This window comes from Lepisma saccharinum, chromosome 15 (genome assembly GCF_977018435.1).
Source record: "Lepisma saccharinum chromosome 15, izLepSacc3.1, whole genome shotgun sequence".
In the NCBI taxonomy this organism is placed as follows: domain Eukaryota; kingdom Metazoa; phylum Arthropoda; class Insecta; order Zygentoma; family Lepismatidae; genus Lepisma; species Lepisma saccharinum.
In genome coordinates, this window is record NC_139243.1 from 7,124,374 (window position 1) to 7,148,295 (window position 23,922).

Consider the following 23,922-nt stretch of genomic DNA (forward strand, 5'->3'; position numbering starts at 1 on the left):
GAATCTCTGATCGAACCGTTACGAATCAAACACTTCAGAGGAGTTTTCATGTCCGACTCGTTACCTTCAACCGTCAAAAGAAGAGAATGTGGAGTAGTCAACTTGGACAATCAAGAAAATCCTGGCACGCATTGGATATGTTACCACAAAAACGATGACAATAACAAAGCATTCGTTTTCGATTCTTTCGGAGGCGTTCCACCTACAAATTTAGCCCATTATCTGAAAACGAGCAAAACCTCTATATACTACAACGACGAACGCATTCCAGATTTCGGAGACGTGAACTGCGGTCATCTCTGCCTCTCCGTGCTCGCGTTTCTCTCTAAAATAAATAACCCTACGATCGAAGATTTCCAGAAAGCACTGTGGAACCTGAAACACGATGGGCGTGTTCCATCTCACGAGCGAATCTTCAATCTTGAAACTCACGCTGCACGACCACATCGTCTATCCTAAATCCGTGGCTCTGCGTGCATTCTACAGCATGTACCTCATACCTAACGTCACGCATCACAACAACAAAATTAGTGTCGGAAGCGAACACATCGTTGTCACGCCAGGCCAATACAATCTTTCCACTTTGCAAGCTCAGTTACCCAAAGGCACGTACCTTTCTCAAAATTCGGTCACGCACAGAGTGGAAATCCTATCCGCGACGGAGACCGTGGACCTTGGCACCATGGGAGAACTTTTAGGTTTCGACAACGACACGAAACTCGAAGCTGGCATCAAGCACGTAGCAGTCAATATTCCTAAATTTCTATCCATAGAGACTCTGAACGTACACTGCAACGTGGCGGAAGGAATGATCACGAAATCCTCGGACGGATTGTTAGGAAGTCACAAGCAGACGGGAATCATAGCCACGTTCAAACCAAGTTCCGAGTTCATGGAACCGATCATCTACACGCCCTCTTCGCCGATCTATTTTCCAGTATGTCGCAACCGCATAGACGACATAGAGTTGGTGGTGACGAACGAGAAAGGAGAGGTGGTGGATTTCGCAGGTGCAACGACCACTGCCATCGTGGAGATCAGCGTATAATAAATAACATGCATAGTGAAAAAAAATATGGAGCAAATCGAAAGTTACGAATTGCAATCTTTCCCTCCCAACCGTCGCACGTTCGCCAATTTGAACGAAGCGAACAGGGAGATCGAATACGACGTGGACGTAGGGGACGGGTTTGTTCATCCTCACAGAGCGGACCTCTACCTTCAATTCGACGTGGTGAAGAAAGAAAGCGGAGAAGCCTTTCCGCCCAATGCCAATTTGAAACTCGTGGACAACTTCGTGCCTCACCTGTTCTCGCAGGTGGAGGTGAGGAAACACGGTACCGTCATCGACAGAATCGATTATCCAGGCATCACGTCGACGGCAGTGGGAACATTGAAATTATCCAAAACGGACGCAGCGTACTATCAGGCCGGGGGCTTCGAAGCAGGAACCAAAATATCGACGACAAGTCACACGGCGCTCTTTCCCATGCGTCTGCTGCCCGGTTTCTTCTCCGACTATAAGGAGATCATGTGGAAGGGAGGACTGCGCGTCACGTTTCGAAGAGCGGCCAACGACAACAACGCACTGATGCGATACACCAACTTGAACGCCGACGGCACGCCGATAGCCAACACATTACCCGAAGCGGCGAAATGCGTCATCCGGAGCATGGAATTGAGAATGCCGATCGTGGAATACGAAACGAACTACGCCCTCAAGTACAAAGCGGAGATCTTGAAAAGTCCCCAGGTGTCGATTCACTTTCACGGTTACCAGTGCGTGCAGAAGTTAGCGTCCGGAAGTCACATGGAATTCGACGTGACGACGCAGTTCAACAACATACAGTTCGACATGCCAGATTTCGTCGTGGTGCTCTTTCAGACCGGGCGCGATAATAACCAGGAGAAAGATTCCAGCAAGTTCGACGACTGCAAGATCAAGAACATTTATCTGAAGAATGGTAGGAACGAAGTGTTCCCGCGCGAGAATTACAACCTCGACATGACCAAAGACGATTACCTCAAACTTTACGAAGCGTTCTCGGCTTACAAACGCGTGACCGAGGGAAACGTAGACATGTACTACACGCCCAGCGAATTCAAAACCCACAGGCCGATGTTCGTCATCAACACATCTAAGAGAAAGCAGGTGGTGGTCAACGATCGCACCAACATCAAGATCGTCTGCGAGTTCAACAGTCCGCTGCCCGCCGATACTCTATGCAGCGTCATCCTGGTCGCAGAGAAGTCCTTCGTCCACGACGTGAAGAACGAGAGGGTCACAGAGCAGTTTTAAAAAAATAATTCGTAAAATAATTGCTACATACTAAAAAAATCAACAAAGTTATATAAAATACAATGTAAGTTAGTTCGGTGCGCAAATAAAAAAAAATTAATAATTCACAAAACTCTCTACAGAGGCATTGTTGGCGGCTTTGATAGCCCCACGACCATTATATAGAACTTTTTTGGTGTTGGGCACCACGCACTCCTGGCGGGGTTATAGAGGCCAGAAATCCTAAAAAAAAAAAACAATTATTATTATTTTTGTTTTTTTGCTTGCGTCACAATACAGGCACGCGCGCGTGTGTGTGTGTGCGTGTGGCACATCGTCCCCGAAAAAGAGAGAGGTTTACAAAGGTCACGATATACAAACATTTGACCGGGACTTGGAAAATTACGATATGGCGCATTCGCTCACCACTGTTGCCAGCTATAGGTCTCTCTCTCTCTTCATCTTACAGCAACGTTGGCATCTCTCTTTTTTTTTTTAGTTGTAGGTGGGTTGCTAACACTCTCTAGTTAATAATGCTACATATTATACACGCACACGCACACATATACTGTGTTGCCATCCATCCATCTTTTTCTTTCTCTAGCCCTTGCCAAGTAAAAAAAGGGGGTGTAGGTAGGAGTTGGCAACACTGCAAGAAAATGGAGCTCATGCCTTACAAGAGAAAACCATTAAGGCGAGCTCCACCGAGCTCCACTTTCGGTTTGTGAACCGGGCTTATTGTACTACGACGAGTTGGAAACACTGCTAGTGGGTTTATAAGTCAGTGCTGCCAACTCCTATTTGTAGGTTAGCTTAGCCAGTAAAAAACCATATAGTGGAATTTTCTTCGGATGGGTTGGCAAAACCCAACCCTCAAAGGAGGAACATCCAATAGAGTTGCCAAATGTAAAAAGGGGACAATAGGTCCCCTCATAAAAGGCTACAGTAAGGGCCCACAGTATTGCCAACACTAGGCCCCCAGCAGTGTTGCCAGACATAAAAAATACATGGACCCCTCAGGCCCTTTGATAGGTTAGGTTAGGTTAGGTTAGGTTAGGTTAGGTTGGTTAGGTTAGGTTAGGTTAGGTTAGGTTAGGTTAGGTTAGGTTGGGTTGGGTTGGGTTTGGTTAGGTTAGGTTAGGTTGGGTTGGGTTTGGTTAGGGTAGGTTAGTTAGGTTAGGGTAGGTTAGTTAGGGTAGGTTAGGGTAGGTTAGTTAGGGTAGGTTAGGGTAGGTTAGGGTAGGTTAGGGTAGGTTAGAGTAGGTTAGGTTAGGGTAGGTTAGGGTAGCCTCAAATGATGATTCGAGCCTCAAAAGATTATTGTCAACCGGCTAAGTACCTCTACTAACCCCCATGGATTTCTCAATCTGGGGTTACATAAATAACGTGTGTTTGTTCCCCCTCTTCCCAGCAACGTCGACCAGTGATGCAGACAAGCTTCAAAGGATTTGGCAGGAAATCGAATACCGCTGGGACATTTGCCGTGTTATGAAAGGATCACATATTGAACACTTGTAGAGAAAACTTGAAGATATGCTGTATTCATTGATGTATAAAACATTTCTGTTACAAATACACTTTCTTCACAATTAACGGTTACTTTTGTATAACTAATTTATAGAAACCCTGTATAATACATTCTAAGAGTTCCTTCAATTGCAGATGTAATGCAGAAGTATCTGAATCTGACGTGGTACCCAGGGGCAGAACTGAGTGTCAAGAAAGGTGACTGGGGATCCAATTACATGGAACTTCCATTGTTTAAATTCAGATTCACAACAGGAGAGTTCCGTCCCATGAACTACGGCAGCAGTAAGTACATCTAACTAACTAACTAACTCCCTAGCCTTCTTAAACCCGAAGGTTCATGGCTGCAGCAACACAGGCCTTCCATCTGTCCCTATCTTGAGCAAGATCTATATACTCTTACCCATCCCTACCGATTTCCCTTAGGTCCATCTCAACGTTGTCCCTCCATCTTCGTCTTGGCCTTCCTACAGGTCTCTTACCATCAGGTTTCCCAACAACAATCCTGTAAACTCCTCTTTCCTCTCCCATCCGTGCCACATGGCCTGCCCACCTAAGTCTTCTTGATTTAATTATTCTAATAATATCTGGACATGAATACAAATTATGTAGTTCTAAATTATGTAACCTTCTCCACTCACCTGTCTCCTCATCCCTTTTAGGTCCAAAGATTTTCCTAAGGATCTTATTTTCAAATACTCTCAATTTATGTTCCTCTTTCAATGTAAGGGACCAAGTTTCACATCCATATAATACTACAGGCAAAATTACTGTTTTGTATATTTTAACTTTTAGTTTCTTAGATATTAAACGAGAAGACAAAAGTTTATGAAGAGAGAAGTAACATGCATTTCCTGAATTAAGCCTACTTTTTATTTCCTCTTTAATATAATTTTCATTTGTTAATATTACTCCTAAGTATTTGAATTTGGAAACTGGTTCAAACGAGTTGTTATCAATAATTAGATTTTGATTATTACATAACACTTGGTTTCGGCCTGTAAGCATATATTTAGTTTTCTCTTTGTTAACTTCCAAACCTATCTCTTTAGCAGTTTTGAAACATATTTTAGCATTATTCTTAATTGTATTCACGTCATCCCCCAGTAAGTCTACATCATCTGCATATGCTAACAATTGAGTCAGACCATTTAATTTCAGTCCTTCTTTAGTTTCTTTTACCTTCCTAACAGCATATTCTAAGGCAAAATTAAAGAACAATGGAGATAATGCATCTCCTTGTTTTAACCCATCATGAATTGTAAATTTGTCAGACATATTAATACCCACACGAATTTTACTTTCTGTTTCACTGGTGTTATCATACTAACAAGCTTGTTAGGTATTCCAAATTCTACTAATATATTATATAATTTATCTCTTTTGACCGAATCATATGCTTTTTTTAAATCAATGAATAGCTGATGGACATTTTGATTATATTCCCACTTTTTCTCAAGTGTCTGTCTGATGTGAAAAATTTGATCTGTAGTTGATCTGTTACGTTTAAATCCACATTGATAATCACCTATAATTTCATTAGCATATGGTGTTAGTCTTGTTAAAAGAATGTTAGATAATATTTGATATGTTGTTGAGAGTAGAGAAATTCCACGGTAATTATTACAGTTCATTACTGTACTGTACTGTACTGTGCTAAAATAAGCAGTAAGTACATGTTATTTTGTTTGATATTAAAAACAAGACAACTTTGTAACGCTGCACTGTAGCTGTACTTTGTATATCTGGAGCCAGCAAAAGAAAATAAGTCTCCGCCAATGACCACGTGAGAGGGAACGGGATTGCGTGGAGGGGAAAGTGACTGCAGTTGCCAGCCTTCAAAGCAGCGTGTACTGCTTCGTACTGTCCTCTCGACTTCCCGTCGATTGCCCTGTCAAGAAGTTCCTTGTCACACACGTTGAGAGTTCCTCGGCAGGGGTTTTCATTGTGAGCATGAACAGCCCAACATCATACAGTACTAACGTTACACATTCATTGCCATAAAAAGCCTTCATTATCTGAATGAATGTCAATTGGGGGACACATTTTCTGCAGTTAGAAGCTCGGTCACCGCACGCAGTTTCAGGTGCACCGACATAGTATGGTTACATGCTGCCATTTTCCTCGCTCTAGTTCAGCAACCCCTGGTGATAGAAGTTTGAAGCTTGGAATGGAGAAGGGGGTAAGTCTGAAGAGTACAATGCTCAAAATCCAAAATGTCTTTACACCGTCACAAAGAAAATAGGAGGCATTACTTTTCAGCACGCCCTCGTAGTTTCCCGCAACGCGTTATGTGTGTTGCATAACTCCAAGTCGAAAAGTGGATTTTAATAGTAAATTTTCAATGGCAACTCCTATCACCGCCGTAGAGTTACACATGACGCTTTATAGAGAAGCGAGGGTGTCCCGACAAAATGTACCACTTCAAGGAAAACGCTTGAACATGCCCTTGACATGTCAGACATTACAACACGGTGCGCTATCCAGCACCCCGCTAGGTTATTCGTTATACTTCATTAGTCATTACGACTTTGATCTCTTATGTTAGGTTAGGTTCGGTTAGGTTAGGTTAGATCGAGTATCGATAGAATGAAGAAATCCATTTGCATATAGAGGAGAAGGTCTAAATATGGGCGAAGGTTTAAATATGGGTTTTGGAGTTATCAGCGCTCCCGGGTGCTGCAGCCTGGCAGAGGCTATTGGAACTGGTTATCTGTCAAGGACAAAGGTTGCGTCGCCAATTCGCAAGAGAAAGTGGTGGTTAGTTTCGGCCTTGGACGCTGTTATAGAATTGCGACCTCCGAAAACCTATTGTAGGTGTGTTTTAACTCGGCGTTTTCTGAATTCTCATCTGCTTTGTATAGGTTATGATACTAGCGGTACATAGAACAAATGTGAGCTTCTATAATGCCATGATTTGTTTGTGAAATATGTACCACAGAGAGCGAAAATAAATTGAAGAAGAAAAATGGCGTGATGGTCGAAATATGGGCTATGACATGAGGTCTAATGTTGAGATCACATTTTCAACAAATATTTGGATGTTTTTCTTAATTTCGATTTTTTCCATTCCACGTGATTCTCAAAACAACAGATTATTCATAAATATGAATTTTATAAGGTTTTAGCGATAAATGACTGTTTTATTATTTTTAATTGCTTTTTGTGATATTGCCACTAGTAGCCCATATTTAGACCACAATTTTGAAATACATAATTTTACCATTTTTTGGACATTGCTTTTTTTTAAAAAAAATGGAGACCTTCTATACTTTAGCATGCAGTATATATTTCATAGATATGCATTTTAAAGGCAGGTGCTTGTTATATTTATTTTTTCCCTCCGAAAATGACAACATAAAAAAGGGGGCCCATATTTAGATCTTTTCTTCTACGCATGCGTGCCGCTCTGGCCTTCTTAAAGACGGAGGACGTTTGTGATGGATGGCTGGAAATGCACTCTGAAGCCCCAGAATCAGCGAAGCTAGCTCTTTTCTTTGATTGCTTTGTGAACAGTTGGTTGCAAAACGCGGAAATTCCAATAACGGTGTGGAAGTGTCCAGAGCCTGGATACAGTGTGATGGAAATGAGGAAAACTAGAGAAAATCGTAATTTCGGTAAATGATTTTTTGATGTCGTCCCATCAAGTGGTACGTCTTGTCGCATCTCAAATATTTTAAGACTCGTCAGAAGACCCTTCGCCCAGGTGGTAGATACGTTTTGTCGCGTATTCCAATCTATTTCAGGATATAGGTGACTGTACATATAAAGGAGTAGTAGAGGCAATTTCAGTTGGCAGAACATTGTTTTTGATTGCACTCATGTTGCCATAATGGCACACAACTAAAGCGACAGTGCGATTTTTACACCAAACCAAAGCTCTTCAAAAGTAATGTACGCGTACTTATTTTCCAAATTTTAGTCTTAAAGTCTGCTCGCGAACATGACGGCGGTGGAGCCACATAGTGGTTCGGATCTCACTTTAAACTGTAGGTCCAGTCCAAGCATGACAGCAAGTTTCCAGACATCCCTTGCGGAACTGTGCAGTAGATAGCCTTACGCAACTTAACTGTTAGAGCATGCACTGGGGCTCTGTCCGAAAGGTACAAAGTACAGACTTGAAGTATGATCTTTGCGGAAGTGACGTCACCTAGTGCAGTTCGAAAGCGCCAAGAAGAGAAGTACGCAAGTGCACAGCTCGTAGTGCAGATGGTTGGTGACTAGGTCACGTGGTTTCCGCACTCGTTGTTCATTTGTTTAAAATCACGGAAGTAGAAAGCCAGCGACACAGGTAGATATACGTTATGGGCCAGCAATTTGTTGGTTATAGTTCTTCTAATGTGTGGAAATGTATGTGTACGAACATTTGAAAATGCTATGCGATTTCTATGGTGAAAAATAAGTGTTTAAAACGCGAAGAAAACAACGAGTACTCAGTTTTATCTCCTGATCGTATTTGGTGCTGCAGTCGAAGTGCAATTCGAAAGACAACACTTCCAGTCCACGACTTGAAGACCGCTCTCCAAGACCATACCCGGAGGATGCTCGCTTCAAGTACGGTCTTGCACCTTTCGGACATGGCCGTAGCCTGGGGTAGGGCTCGGCTATAGCCCCTCCCCCCCCCAAATCCTACAAATATCTAATTTAAATATACTCGTAATTAATTTTACATCCTAAACAGGATTGAATATGTTGTAATATATTGAGAAATTCATTTTCAGGAACTTTACCCCCCTTCCCCCCCCACACACACTTTTCGCTCTTAGATGGCGGCTGCTGATAAGGGATGAGCCCCACCGAAATAAAATTCTGACTACGAGTCTGCCTTAGAGGGCAAATAATATGGGATTGAATTAAATTCTTTTAAAAGCTTTAATCTAAAGTGAGTTTCTTTCTTTTGCAGAATCGCTTCCAAAACGCTTGTCCCTCACGCTCTACCTCCAAAGAGAAATTTCCACCTACTTGCTGATGACGTATTTCCCCAGCGGCCTGATGGTGCTGGTGTCTTGGTGCAGCTTCATCATAAAGCCAGACATCGTCCCAGGGAGGATAGCACTGATAATTACAACTCTCCTGACGCTTGTGACCATGTTCAATTCGCTCAGGTAATGCCTATGGTGCTTATCACCAGGATTTGGAAGGTTATATCTAAAAAGCAGTCGGAGTCAAGTAATTCACCATAATACCAAATAAAATCAAGTTAATGAATGAAAATAACAGGTAAAAACAAGTATAACACCATTCATATCATTTCCATGATATGAAAAACTCAATATCCTGACCAAGGCAGTAATTTATTTGATTATAAAACATAAACTAAACGTAACGTTTCAACCTTCTAGCAAGGTCTTCTTCAGACTATGCACCAATGTAACAAGGTACAAAAACAGAACGATATATACACACAAACATTACTCCCCTCCAGACTATTAGAAAGTTGTTCTGGAACATTCTAGCAGGTGGCTTCCCCTTGTCAACTGTACTTTCACAGTCTAATAGTCTGGAAGGGAGTAATGTTTGTGTATATATATCGTTCTGTTTTTGTACCTTGTTACATTTTATTTATTTTATTTATTTTATTTAATAGAAGATTCCAAATACAGCGTTAGCCATTTTACATTGGAACGATTTTATAGAACATAAGGACAAAAAAAATAATAATAACATAATACAACAAAAAAAATAACAGAAAAATTACATGTGGTTAAGAGACTTACATACTTTTAGCTAACTTTCTTCTAAAACGGTCCAGATTTTCAAAAATGTCTATTTCGCTTCCTAGATTATTGTATTCACTGGGCATTCTATGAAACAGAGAGCGCTGGATGAGGCACAATCTCGGCTTCTGAGAAGCAAAAAGTAGAGTGCTTCTTGTTGAGCGGGCAGGCACACGAAAATGAATTTCCTGAAGAAGGCGGTCACTTCTGATGTTGCCATTCACTATTTTGTGTAGAAATATATGGTCGGCCAGTCTATGTCTCTCTTGAGGAGTTTGGATATTTAACATTTGCAGGAGGATGGACTTTTGCAAGTGTTTTGTGGACGGAATTCGGTGTCGAACAATGGCCAGGAAGAAATTTAGGACGGAATTTAGTCTATCTGAATTTGAGGGGCATGCCATAGACCAGATCGGAGAACAGTATTCAATTTTAGGTGACACAAAAGATTTGTAAAAGGTGCTGAGGGCAGTCAAGTTGTTTATTTCCGTGAAACGATAGAGAAGACCCAGCATACGCATTGAACCCCTTGTGACTGTAGAGATGTGCTCAGAAAAGGAAAGTTTCTCGTCAAATATGACGCCCAGGTCCTTTTGTGCGGCAACTCTTTGAACACAATTATTTTTTATGAAATATTTAGTATTAAATGTGTTTTTCTTCAAGGAGAAGGTCATGATGGTACATTTTTGAGGGTTGAGTTTTAAGTTCCATAATTCACACCACTTTATTAGAGAATCTAAATTATTTTGCAGAAGTGTCATGTCACTGAAATTGGAGATTTTACTATATATTTTGCAATCGTCAGCGAACAAGAGAAGGTTTTTGCATGAATCGGAAAGATATTCTGGAAGATCATCAAGGTACAGGATGAAGAGAAGAGGTCCAAGAACACTGCCTTGAGGTACACCAGAAGATACAGCTTGATAAGAAGAAGACATTCCGGAAACAACAACTTTTTGTTGTCTGTTTTGGAGGTAGTGCTTGATCAGAGAGAGAAAGTTTCCATGAATATTGAAACGGTGGGATAATTTATGAAGCAGGAAATTGTGGTTTATAGAGTCAAAAGCTTTCGAAAAATCCAGATATATTACATCCAGTTGAGAGTTTTCAGATACAGAGTTGATAGCGTCAGATAATAAAATGCTTAAGTTGGTTAAGCAGGAGCTGCCTGGTAAGAAGCCGTGCTGTGCTGAATTTATATATGGAGAGGTAAATTTGTAGAGTCGGTCCTTTATTATCTTTTCACAGGCGATAGAAAGTGGTGAAAGAAGGGAAATAGGCCTATAAGAAGAAACGGCACACTTGTCTCCAGATTTATATAATGGCACCACGTTAGCATTTTTCCATGAATCTGGAAATGTACCCTCATTGAAGCATCTGTTTAATAAAGTAGAGAAGGGAATAGCGAGAGAAGAAGCAGCGTTTTTTAGGAAAATAGAAGGGATTTCATCAGGACCATTGGCGCGATTTTGAGGCATTGAAGATAGGATGTGTTGTACTTCTTCTGGAGACGTGGAGAGAGACGTTAGAGAGTGACAGCAAACTGGACGGAGATTAGGAATGGATGAAGTCGGTGAATTCGAGGTTGTATTTATGGAGAAAAAAGAGTTAAAAAGATTAGCATTGTCAGGGCCCTCTGCGCATACTGAGTCATGTTTTACTTTCAAAGGTATTCGGGAATTTTGCCTCCTTGAGTTGATTAGTGACCAAAAACGTTTGGGATTTGATTTGATATTGTTCGTGATAGCACCGATGTGTTCCCTGTATTTGGTCTTCTGCAATTGTTTAGAGTGACGTCGTAAGTCGGTGAAAGTTTTCCGTGTGTATTCATTAGGAAAATGTTTCCAGAGATCCCAGGCCTTTTTTCGGTTTCCAAGGGCAAGCAAGAGCTCAGAGTCGAACCAGGAAGGGTATTTGCTTGATTTCGTTTTTTTGAGTGGCACGTAATCCTTCATCACTGCATGAATCACATCAGTCAGCACGTCACACGCTTCGTCGACACTTCCACTCTCCAGGATTGTCCAGGGAATGGAATCCAGCGCCGAACGGATGTCACCCCAGGGTGCTTTGCTCCAAACAAGGAATTGGCGTCGAGGGGTGGGAGGTCGTTGGCTCTTCAGGTGGTCCGGGAGCCAGAATACAGCGTCCAGCGATTCGTGGTCCGAAGGGATGAGGTTTCTCGAAGGGGTGATGTGCGCTGAAGGGAGTGATGATAGAATGTAGTCCAGGTTATTGTCTTCTCGTGTATTGAACATATTGTGCTGTTGAAGTCTGAGGCCATGTATGAAATGATCCATGAAGTACGTGTCGTTCTTGTCTTTTGTAAAGCCATGCGTGGGGTCTGTCCATGAAATTGATAGATTGAAGTCTCCGAAAAGAATTACGTCGCCCATAGAGGATGCCGACAGTACAGAATCGTAGCAAGCCTCCAGAACTGCTACGGGGCAAGTTTTGTGTGGCCTGTAAAAACAACCGATGAAAAGTTTGTTTTTCTTGCCGAAAAGCACCTCAACCCACAGAATTTCACAGTCACGATCCAGGTCACTTCGCAACACACTATTCCATTTGTTATTTATGCAAAGCATCACTCCCCCGCCCCTTGAGCCTCGGTCTTTCCTGTACATATTGAAATGTTTTGAAAAAGGCAGTTCGGAATCCAGTACATTGTCTTTGAGCCACGTTTCGGTTATTGCAATACAGTCCTGCTCCATGAATTCTCCCAGTTCCAAAGTGCAGTCAGAAAGTTTATTCTTTATGCTCTGGGCATTATGATAGTATGCACTGAATTTGTTTTCCATTGGCCTGGGGCCTGGATTTAACTTAATGTCTCCGCACAGCAGCACAAGGAAAAGAAAGTTCAAGAGCCGGTGAGGCGGGGGCTTACCTTGGCCGCTGTCCGTTGCACGTGTCTCCCTCGGCGAAGCAGAGAAAAGCGTCGGGAGGACGCCTGCCGCTGGAACAATAAAACACCTCTCACTGCATTTCCACTCACTCGGGTTAATGTTTTTACCGTCGGCATTGTTCAATAGCAATACCTTAACACCCGTGCAAAGTACCACAATAGAGAAATAAACCGAGAACACAGAAAATCCAATCTTATGCGGAGCGCGATCCGACAGCTTTCTACAGCTGACGGCCATCTTGTTCTGAAGAAGACCTTGCTAGAAGGTTGAAACGTTAAGTTTAGTTTATGTTTTATAATAAAATAAATTACTGCCTTGGTCAGCATATTGAGTTTTTCGTAGAAACAAGGTTAGCAGAAATAAGTAAATACAATAGTCTTGCCAATGAGATAAAGAAACTATGAGGGAAAACATAATTGTTGTTCCAACACTATCAGGTGGAACTATACGGATCGCAGCTCCAACTGACGGTTGACCTTGATGGCTATTTCTGGCACGTCCTGTCCCCCCAATCATTTTCGGGGGCGTGTGGTCCGTTGGGTGTCAACAAACTCAGTTCCAACGTTGCCAAGCGTACTTCTGTTTGTGCATGTTGTCTTTATACGGCTGTGTGTCCGACTGCATTCGACCTGTGACTGGTCCTTTCGGAAACTTCATCGTTCAGGGCCGCGTGTGCAGTTGCACCATTAACCCCAGCTGATTTCTGGTGCTGACAATAAAGTTGTCCGAGATGAACGTTCGGTACCTTGTGACTCGAAAATGCCCGATCTTAATCGAAGAAAATTCAACTAGCCGCCAGTGGAGTTGCGTTCAGTATAGCGATGTTCGTGGGCCTGGGAAAAATTTCCCTCTTCGACCTTAAAATTCCCTCTTTCACAAACAATAAATAACAAAGAACAACTTGGTTGCGTTTTATAACACAATATCGATCTAGGACGGAAATGTGAACGATTTTAAGGGCCTGTGTAAGCAAATTAGACTCTTGTCAACACTTTTATGGGTGCGTTCCACAAAATGGATTGATTGATTGATTTGGTTTATTTTACTTCGCTTTTCTGCCACTTTTGAATAATCGCGAAGATGAGGATGAGTGATGATATGATGAAATTGAGCAATGGGTACTCACAAACATCCATGACCAGGCCGGGATTTGAAACCGGAACCGCTGTCGGTATGCTAATTTGTGGTGGATAAATCTTATACTATGTACTTAATTTATTTCTTCGCTTTACCTTGAAACCTCACAATTAATTAAACTTGTAACTTGAAAGTTCTTACACTTTTCATTACAATTAATCGTCTTAGTTCAGATTGAAACGAAATATGATATTCCAGGCGCTTATACTCCAATAGAACAGAAAAGAAAACAGAAACAATACCGAATCAGAAATAATGAGTGACGGAGATTAGGGGGGCGAGGGGGGCATTTGCCCCCGCCCCCCGGTTTTGGAACTCAATCGCCGCCACTGGGAATAAGCAATTGTTTAGTGCATTAAATCGTGGCGTATGTTTCTTGTACATTTCGCGTGTTCTCTCTCTTTTCCCCTTTCTGTAATTCCCGGCTCCAAATTTCCCGTTCATGGGAAAATTCCCTGCTGGGAACATAACTGCTGGAACTATAATACACTGTCCCGGTTATCACTGGATCAAGTGAACGAAGACAAGTCTCTGCGCAAGTAGTGAAGCGAGACGGCTCCACCAACGAACACGTGAGAGTGAATGGGAACGCGTAGAGGGGTAAAACGACTACCGTTGCAGCAGCGTGTACCGCTTCGCTCTGCGCACTCGATTCCCGTCCACTTCTCTTCCGCTATGCGCGGCCTTGCTCCAGAGACAACCGATACAGAGAAAGAGAAACTCTAACAGTTTATCTTCGCAGGGAGAAGCTGCGCCCGTCCTTCAAGGTGAAGCCCGTGGAGCAGTGGATGATCGCCTGCATGACGTTCGTGGTGGCCGCACTCATGGAGTACGCCGTGGTCCTCCTGGGGGTGCGCTGCAAGAGCCACTGGAGGAGAGGGGCCATCACCCCACACGGCGCCATAGCGGTGCAGCCCGCCATGAACATTCGGGTAAGTATAATAATAATAGTGTACACAAACGTTGGTTAAATAGTTGTGTGAAAATAAACATTAACAGAAGGAAAACACAGTGAATTATTCCACAGAATATTTCTTTCATGTTAAGTCGTAAACTTGTACACACAATCGCAATTGATGCATGGCTGAAGTAACTGATACGAATACATGTTACCTTTAAGAAAAAATAAAAAGCCACTCATTTGGAAAGGTTATCAGTATGGCCTGGATTTATGTTATGACATATTTCTTATTTGTCATCGGATCGAAAGTGTGGTCCTAATTGCGAACGGTCCTAGTTGCGAACAGTCCCAATTGCGAACACTTGCTGCCTGAACAGGAATATACTCGAAGAACTATGTCCTAATCGCGAACACATTTTCTGCCTTGGGACCTACAACTTTCTCTCACACTTCCCGAGTCTATGTAACGATTTTCTTTTTTTTTTTTTAAGGGACTCAGTTCCAGACTTGAGACAAGTCCGTGTTTTGTTGACTCATAGAACATTCGACATGATTAAAGCAGTCTCCAACGTATATATAATTTAATAATAGAAGTGTGGTCTATTTTTTATAGGAATACGTACAGCACACTTCTTAACTGAAAGGAGCTTCGTCATTTAATAATACAATTATTAACTTTGCCTAAATTTCAAATTCAAATTTCAAAACATGGCACTGTTCTTAAAAATTTAGGAATACCAACAATCTCCGTATACTTTTTAGTGCTCCTCGTCAAAAAACAAAAACACATTTTTTTCTTCCGTTTTACATCTTCCAGGCTCATTTCCATCCTAAGATTCATGCCATTAGACTTTTCTACCTCAGCCTTTAAGCTTTATATAAGGTCTACCGCTCTTTGATGTGCGTCGTTGACTTGTAATCAAGGGGTCCCGGGTTCGATACTCTGTGCAGGCACATAGTGGTTCGGACTCCACTTTAAACTGTAGGTCGAGTCCCGATTCAGTGTTACTACAATATGAAAGCACAATTTCCCTTTCCAAGGGGCAAAATTTCCCTTCTTGGACAAATTTTTCCCTTCACCTAAGCAAATTATACAATAATAATAATTAGTAGTAGCAGCATTATTAGTGGTGGTGGTGGAAGCAGTAGTAGTACGTAGTTAAGTATTCCGTTGAATTCGTTATTTGTTTGAATAAAAAATATTTTTTTAAAAAATTCACATTTCAGTTTCATCACTTCCTGACCAGATGTCGCAGGTTTGAATCCTTGCCAGGAATCCATTCAATCGTTAATCCTAATCGTTACTATTTATCCAAAGATGCATAAATGCAACGTACAATAAACACAAAGGAGCAGAAACCAGTAGGAATAGCAAAATAAATAAATAACATAAATATGTAGATATGAAATTCGAAATTAACATAAACTGTGATAATGTAGTCAGATGACCTTAAAATTTCCCTGCAATTGTGGTATTTTTCATCGAAATTCCTTTTTCTCTTTTGGCTAAAATTTCGGTCCCAGTTTCCCTGCAAAAGGGAAATTTCCCTTCATGTGGCAACACTGTCCTGATTAGCCTTACTGTGCACAAAGTGGACTTAAAACACCAACCAATCAATCACTCTTGGATGTGGACTACCATAGTTCACTGTTGATTTTGCGGTTCCATCCCTACACTACATTATTTGTCCGGTGCTTCTTGAAGCAGATCCACATCACTTAAGGCACCAAGGGTTTTCGAGTCATTAACACACGAATGGAAGACAGATTACGTTGACAGACTGAAAGGGTGAAATGACCTTTGAGGGATTTACAAAGTAGAAAACGATAATGAATCAATTAGGTTGGCTATTGTTGTTTGTCAAACCAGCTCTCTCTCTCCGTCACTACCTTATCTGTTCTTGAAAACAGGTTTTTCAGATTCATGTGTTCGCAATCAGGACATGAAATTATTTCTGAATTGTATGTGCTCGCAGTTAGTACAATTTAGGCATTGTTCGCAATTAGGACTGTTCGCAATTAGGACACAACCGAATCTAATACTGGGGTGAGATCTTTACGTATCTGATGAAAATCAGCCGAAATAGACGAAATTTATAAGGCATATTTTGACATATTTTACCACTTCTGCGTTTTTACAACAATTTTCTCGTAATAAGACATGTTTCTGCGTAATTTCGTAATTTTCTTGCATATAATCGGTAATTTTATAATTTATTCTTCGTACCTTTAGCGGAACGGATACTTCATATTATCGATGGCAGGATAATGAAATTACGAACGAAGAAATTAAAAACAGATGTCGTCTTTTCTTACCAACTAGTACAGAACAATAATACCCCCTTTTTTTATAGCGAACTGCCAATGATGCTATAGTTTTCACAAATATGTAAATCTGACACAATAGTACTTGAAACTTAGGATAATTGCAGTGAACCTCACGATATTTTCAGTATTTTCCCACTACTCTTCGCTTAAAGGGATTAGGACTTCATTTAATACCCCACCCCCATCCTGGTCGATCTTCCCTGCAAGAAACTGACTCCCCGTATAACGCGAATTCGGAAAGTACTGTTGTGCATATTTTTGGCTTTGCTGGGAACATTTCTGCAATTTTTCTGACGTATTTTTAATTTTTCATGTCATATTTTCCCATTTTTATGACATAATTACATACATATTTCACAGTTTTATAGGCCATAAAGTGCCGAACCACTATACCGCGTTTGTTAGAACCTGTCCCGTTTCCCGCGCTAGCGATCGCTCGACAGTTTCGGTGCCAATGAGAAACGAGGAAAAAGTCGTCTGCTGGGCAGCGAGGAGCGAATGGAAGCCAGAAGAGAGGCGCTTACGTAGACGCTGTTGCCACGTTGCGTATTTTAATTGGCTGCCTGGCTTTGACTTTCCCCAGCGCGGAGAAAAGCCAGCTATCAGCTAGCGCGGGAACCGGGACACGTTGTAACAAACGCGGTATACTTATCACATATTACTTTACTTGTATTGGTGCAACAGATATTTCTGTAACATTGAGGTTTTGCCTCCTTGGTTGGTACTGATATTTGGTCTGGCCAAAGTCACTCTCAAGCATACAGTCAACTGTTGGTAATGCTAATTGTTGGCGAAGGGAGAGGGGGTCTAACCATTGGCGTAATGCAGTAGTAAATGCAGAATATTTTCCATGGAGAGGCAGTCAAAGGGATATATGAGATTTTCTTGTAAGAAATTATTCAGTAAAATGTATGGTACCAGTTAGATATAGTGATAACACATTTAACTCGTTTATTTCCGAATTATTTACATTTGTACTTACCTTATATGCATAGCGGAACATTTTTCAACCTGGGATTATGTTGTTTTTTTTTCACTGAAAAAAGCGTAATTTTTCACATTACAAGTATTTATTGGTCGGGCGGGCAAATTTTGACTCACGTTGTCTATCGTCAGCTGGTATGCAGTGTTTCCAAACTTATGAACCGAAAAATGCCGCACAAACTATTCACAAAAGGTTTTTAAGCGAAAATTGATCCACAAACCATTCACGGAAGGTTAGGTTAGGTTCAGTTAGGTTAGGCAAACATAGAAAATTAAATTTTTAAAAAATCCCTCACACTTCATCTGGTAAAACTACAGCGTGGTTGCTACACTGACAGGGGGTTACATATTCGAACGCACGGAACATTTGATTCACGTAGTCGACGGTAATGGTGGCACGAGCTATCATGCAACGGTGATACATTAATGTCGAAAATGACATTATTTACCGACCGAAGAAGTTGCACGAATGGAAAAAACACTATTCCCAGCTTCCAAAAGTCAACAGGAATTCAATTCCGTAAGTACTTTCCCGTCATTTCTCCTGTAAATTTGAAGAAATGTGTTTTCACTTTATCTAACTGTTACCGTATTGACTTCTCACTACACGCACACACACACATATGTATATGTAAATACAAATATATACGTGTGTGTGTGTGTACCAATACATACACATAACACTGAAGGGAAACACCAAAAAAATGGAAGGAACAAGACACATCAATTATCGAATACCCCATATATCGAAACGTATCACGTGTGCAGTGCTGCCACCTCTGGTCAAGCGCGAAACTACGTATTCCAAGCAGCACGCGGAAGGCTACTTGTGATAGACTTTAATCTTCTAAATGCGATTGAATAATACCTTTTTATTTCAAATTGGCATATACAGAATAATCGACTCGTGAACGTGGTCGAAAAAGCGTCTGAATTGGTTGAAATTGTTATTTTCCAATCGCAGAATTCTGATAGTAAGGTAATTTCTGTTGTTCCACAGAGTCACCTGGCGGCCATGAAGAGCAAGAGGGCGCGGGTGCCGTGCGCTTCCCGGGGGTGCCTGGGTAGGTTGAAGCACCGCATGTGCCGGGAGGGTTCCCTCGACATGGTGTCCATCTTCGTTTTCCCTCTGCTGTTCCTCATCTTCAACATCCAGTACTGGGCCTACAACCTGACAGCCATGAACAGGCAATTGGAGCAGCTCATGGCGGCCGACGAATAGAAAGCAACTCTGTAATTGGCTCAAATGTGCTCAATAAAACTCATGTGTAACCCATCGTCTTCGGATTCTTATACAGGGTGGAACAGAATTAGGTAAACACTTTTTGGATGCTGTACGTTTTTTTAAAAAAAAAATGATGTTAAAGATATACTCGCTGCACTTTTTGGCTCTCTCTGCAGTCACACGTCTATGGTTACACGGTACACCAGGGTGCGAAATCATTTAAGACTGGTGGTGGGGGGGAGAAATATCTTACTCTACAAACCACCCACCCACACAAAGATACATATAAATTAGACGATATAAATATTTATAATGTAATTAAAAGTAAAGATTAATTACTAAATATTTCTCTCTCTCTTAAGTCGTGCATCATCATCCCTATGTTGTTTCAGCCTCTTTTTCGTTTCTCCTATGTACACACTGACATTCTTTACATTTCACTTAGTAGATAATCCCTTCCTCTTCCTCTTCTCTGTTTTCCTTTTTCTTGCTTGCATTCTTCGCTATTCCTAAGATGCTTCTCCCTCCGTTCCTGTAAGTTTTAATGCCCGCTTTTCTAAGCACTTTGCATATCTTTTCTGTGGTCTTCCCCATACTTCTTATTCCAAACCTCCTCTCTTTTTCTTTCTCTTCCAATTCTCCCCTGCCACTTTTCTTCCTTCTTCTGTTTATGTCCAGTCTATCCTCCTTCTCATAGCCATCCTTTTCCAGCTGTTTCCATAGGTTATTTATTTTGCCTTCTTTTTCACATTATTTTGTGCATATTTTCTTGATTCTGCTCTTGTGAAAAAGTTCCGTGAAACGGGAAGGGTGATTGATCAGCGCAAGAGAAACGCGGTTTCCCCGAGAACCGTGATGAAGGATGAAAGTGTGGACCGAGTGATCCAGAGCATGGTACAGGACCCTAAGAGATCTGCTCGATCTATGCAACTAGGCATTTCTGTAAAGTTGTTGGTACGAATAATCCTTCGAAAGGAACTGCATCTGTTCCCTTATAAAATTCAGTTCCTTCAGCAGCTGGCTAACTGAGACAAACAAATATGTTCCCAATACTGCGAAAAAGTATCAGAAAAGACTGACAGAAGTGAGATTGACTTTACCAAAATTTTTCATTCTGACAAGTATCACGTGAACGTTCATGGAAACCTTTCTCGGGAGTCCCTTTTCACAAAGATTAGCGATTTAATTATCAACAAAATGCTCCCTTTCGTACTTGGTCGCCATCTTGAATTGACGTCTTGCCAACAAGTGCTTTCGAGCATACCTGTACACAAAAATATTATTGAGTAGTTGTTCATTACTAAACAAACGTATATCTGCAAGATTACTTAAAACCATACAGTATCCCGAAAGTGTTTACCTAATTTTGCCATACACTGTATTACATATTATTTATCACTTTTGGCTTAACTCCGAGTTCTAAAATTTAAGAGATCGGATTTGACTAGCTGTTGAAAATTAATTAATGGATATATGACTGAATTGATATACACCGTGTTTCAAAAAGAATCATCCGATTTCGAAGTCATTTATTTAACTCGGTAACCGTTCGCTAAAACACATCGAACAACGTACTGTTAGGAAGAAGATATTCGTGAGTTTCACATGATTGCCGGCAGGTAGCAGTAGAGCGCTCCCCCCCAGCGCTCGAATCGGATTCAAGCAAGATGGCGACAAAAGGCTTTCTGTGTACTGCGTTTCGAAGTGTGTGAATCTGTTACAATAGTGTAGAGTGAATTTCGGCGACAGTATGGTGAGAACTGGCTTTTCCCACAGTTCCAGCTTGATTCCAATGACTACTGTGGATGAACTGCGAAAGCGGATCACAGCAGCACTGACTACAGACATGCTCGCGTCTGTATGGGACGAATTCTCCTACCGCATGGACATATGCCGAGCGTCCAAAGGGGGTCACACTGAGCACTTATGAACATTTTTTTATGTAAAAATGTATGTATAGCTGTGTATTTTAAAAGCAATTCCAAGTTCCTGGTTTGATAAATAAAAAATATATAGCCTTTTGAAATCGGGTGATTCTTTTTGAAACACCCTATATTTTACTTAGCGTTTCTGCAACTTTTGGGTATTGGCAAAGATAACGTTGAATGGTGATGAAATGAAATTGATGAAGGGACGATCATAGACACGTATGGATGACACAGCACAACAACCAAGGATTATACTGGTTGCAGGTTGAGACACCAGAGCCTCGTTGGTCAGGTTGTATTGCGTGTCATTTGTTTGTCTTTGAAGAGGGTCCCCTTACACTCATCTAAAGATGAGCAGAATTGGAACCACTTGATACCCATCTTTTTTTGCCTCAAGGTGTGACAGGTGTTTTAAAGAGGTGTGTTTATGTGAAAAAGAAGTGGGAGGGGGAATGTGTAATGTTCTTTTTGTTGTAAACAATAAGAACGAAAAAGAAATGTAAGAAAATATTTTGTGTGCGTGTGTACACAATAGGAAAGAGGATTTATGTCGTACATTTGTATGGTTGGTTGGTTGAGTTGGTGTTTCAAGTCCACACTTTATGCACAGTAAGGCTAATCGGGACTGGACCTACAGTTTAAAGTGGGATCCGAACCACTATAGGTCTCCACGAGAACGAGACGAGACCGAGACAAGCATTTTGGACGGCGACAGGGGTGGGCACGGGTGGGCAAGCGCCCACCCAAAAATTCCTGTGTCCACCCGATTGCCCATCCAATCAAATTCAATAAGTACATATACTCGGAGATATATGAATGATCAAATATTTAAATGTAACCTGGTGTTCATAACATGTATATTTTACTTGTGAATATTATCTATGCTGGAAATGTTCACATCAACCCATAAAAAGCCACTTTTGTCATTGTGGAAACAAAACTGTGATCAAATTAATACTTCCATGTTTAAAAGCAGCTAGTAGGCTTAGGAGTCTCAAAATTATGCAGGGTATGATCAAGATTAGATCAGAATTTAGGGTGAACTTGAAGACTGCAGCTCCGGACCTCCACTACGTATATATATTCCGACCTGGCTATGGTTAAAATACTCTCCAAATAAAAAAATCTAAACATCAACTTAGCGTTACTTCCACCAGCAACACAATAAATTATTTCGACTTTTTAATTAATATTAGAATAATTTAATCAAGAAGACTTAGTTAGATGGGAAGGCCATGTGACACGAATGGCAGAGGAAAGAATAGTTTACAGGATTCTTGTTGGGAAACCTGATGGTAAGGGACCAGTAGGAAGGCTAAGACGAGGATGGAGGGATAACGTTGAGATGGACCTAAATAATTCGGTAAGGATGGGAAAGATTGGATTGATCTTACCCAGGATAGGGACAGATGGAAGGCTTGTGTTGCTGCAGACATAAACCTTCGGGTTTAAGTATGCTATAGAGCAGGCATGTCCAACGCGTCGATCGCGATCGACCGGTCGATCGCGGGACGTTTGTTGGTCGATCGCAGTTATCTATTGTAATTATACGAATATACGTTATTTGAATTCAACTTCTATAATGTATAATGGCTGAGTAGGTACAAACATTTGCAAAGATTAACGATTAATAGTAGCTCACTGCCTGTTGTGACAATAAAAAGTAGCTCACTGCTTGATTGAAGTTGGACATGCCTGCTATAGAGTATAATATAATTTTAATTAGCTGTTCATTGAAATTCCAGAAGTGTCCCTCTTTTTTTTCATTACAATTTTTATATACCTGTCATCTTCAAATATCAATGTGGTATACGAAATATCAATTTTATATTCGTTCTACTAATAAGAAGGAATCACAACAATCACTACAATACCGAAGTGAATAAATTTTAATAAATCAGTTATATATGGAAAAAGGTGCAGAATTATTCAATTGCTAATGAGTGGCTTATCCTATTTAGAAAGCCTCGTTCCACACAAAAATTTTGTCACATGAATCAGCCGAAAATGTCAACAGAATCTGTAGATGCAGCTGAAGTAAAGAAAAAAGTTATGTCACGAAGTATATAGAAGACGATTTTGTTAGTTTGTTTCTAAGCCCACTTTTATGCTCAGATATGCTAATCGGGACTAAACCTACAGTTTAACGTGTAGTCCGAACCCGTGTGCATTGTGCTTCCACCAGAGGAGGGGGGAGTCGAACACAGGACCTCTTCATTATAATGCGACAGCGTTGCCATTGGGGAAAATATACAGAAAGAACTCGCACCAAACGTGGCATTTTATCACCACAGAAGATGCGTCTATTTTAAGAGAGTGATTGTCCGAGACAACTATTTGAGACTTTCGGAAAACAACGTCATTGTTCACGGAATTAGCTGCCTTGATCCACTAGTGAAACGCTGCGCGATTGAAATTACCACCTCAACTTTCTAAGAGGTATAAACTAATGAAACTCAATTTTTGGAAGAGTAAGTTCTGGTTGATTTCTTTTATGTAAGTCATTTTTCTGCTAATTTTAATAATGACGACGTTATAAGGTTCAATGGTGATTAGATGAAAGTAACGAAGGGGCGAAAACAAACACATGCTGACACTTAAAATACAAACCTTGAATAAATTATTACTTTGACAGTGGTTCCAGACGCCAGGGACTCATTTCCCTGAAAGAATAAAGTTTCCAGGGTATGCTGCACAGGATAGAGGTTGACATTCTAGTGTGTTCGAAATGGTCACGCCATACAACCCAATGAAAAATAGATGAAGTATTACTGGTACGATGATCAACTTCGATGAATTCCTTGTGTCCTAAATCATTTTGTTACCTCAAAAAATATGTTCATGTAACCATACGTGTATTGCTTCTCCCGCATTAGTAATATGACAGTTCTTCAGAAAACGAATAGCAACTTCGCTAATAATCTCTTAAATTCTGAACAGATTTCTCAATCTTACTTGTTTATTACTTATGACGAGTGATATTTCGTCAAAATA

General features: G+C 41.0%; 1 protein-coding gene across 1 annotated transcript in view; it reads left to right on the forward strand.

Moving 5' to 3' along the window:
* Window positions 1-19,046, forward strand: part of LOC145999748 (glutamate-gated chloride channel subunit beta-like) — a 45,432-nt gene extending 26,386 nt beyond the window's left edge. The window contains exons 5-8 of the mRNA XM_083137034.1: window positions 3,941-4,090; window positions 8,709-8,910; window positions 14,305-14,494; window positions 18,776-19,046. Coding sequence (XP_082993160.1) covers window positions 3,941-4,090; window positions 8,709-8,910; window positions 14,305-14,494; window positions 18,776-18,997 — 764 coding nt within the window. The 3' untranslated portion in view covers window positions 18,998-19,046. The remainder of the gene's footprint in view (window positions 1-3,940; window positions 4,091-8,708; window positions 8,911-14,304; window positions 14,495-18,775) is intronic.
* Window positions 19,047-23,922: the final 4,876 nt, after the last annotated feature.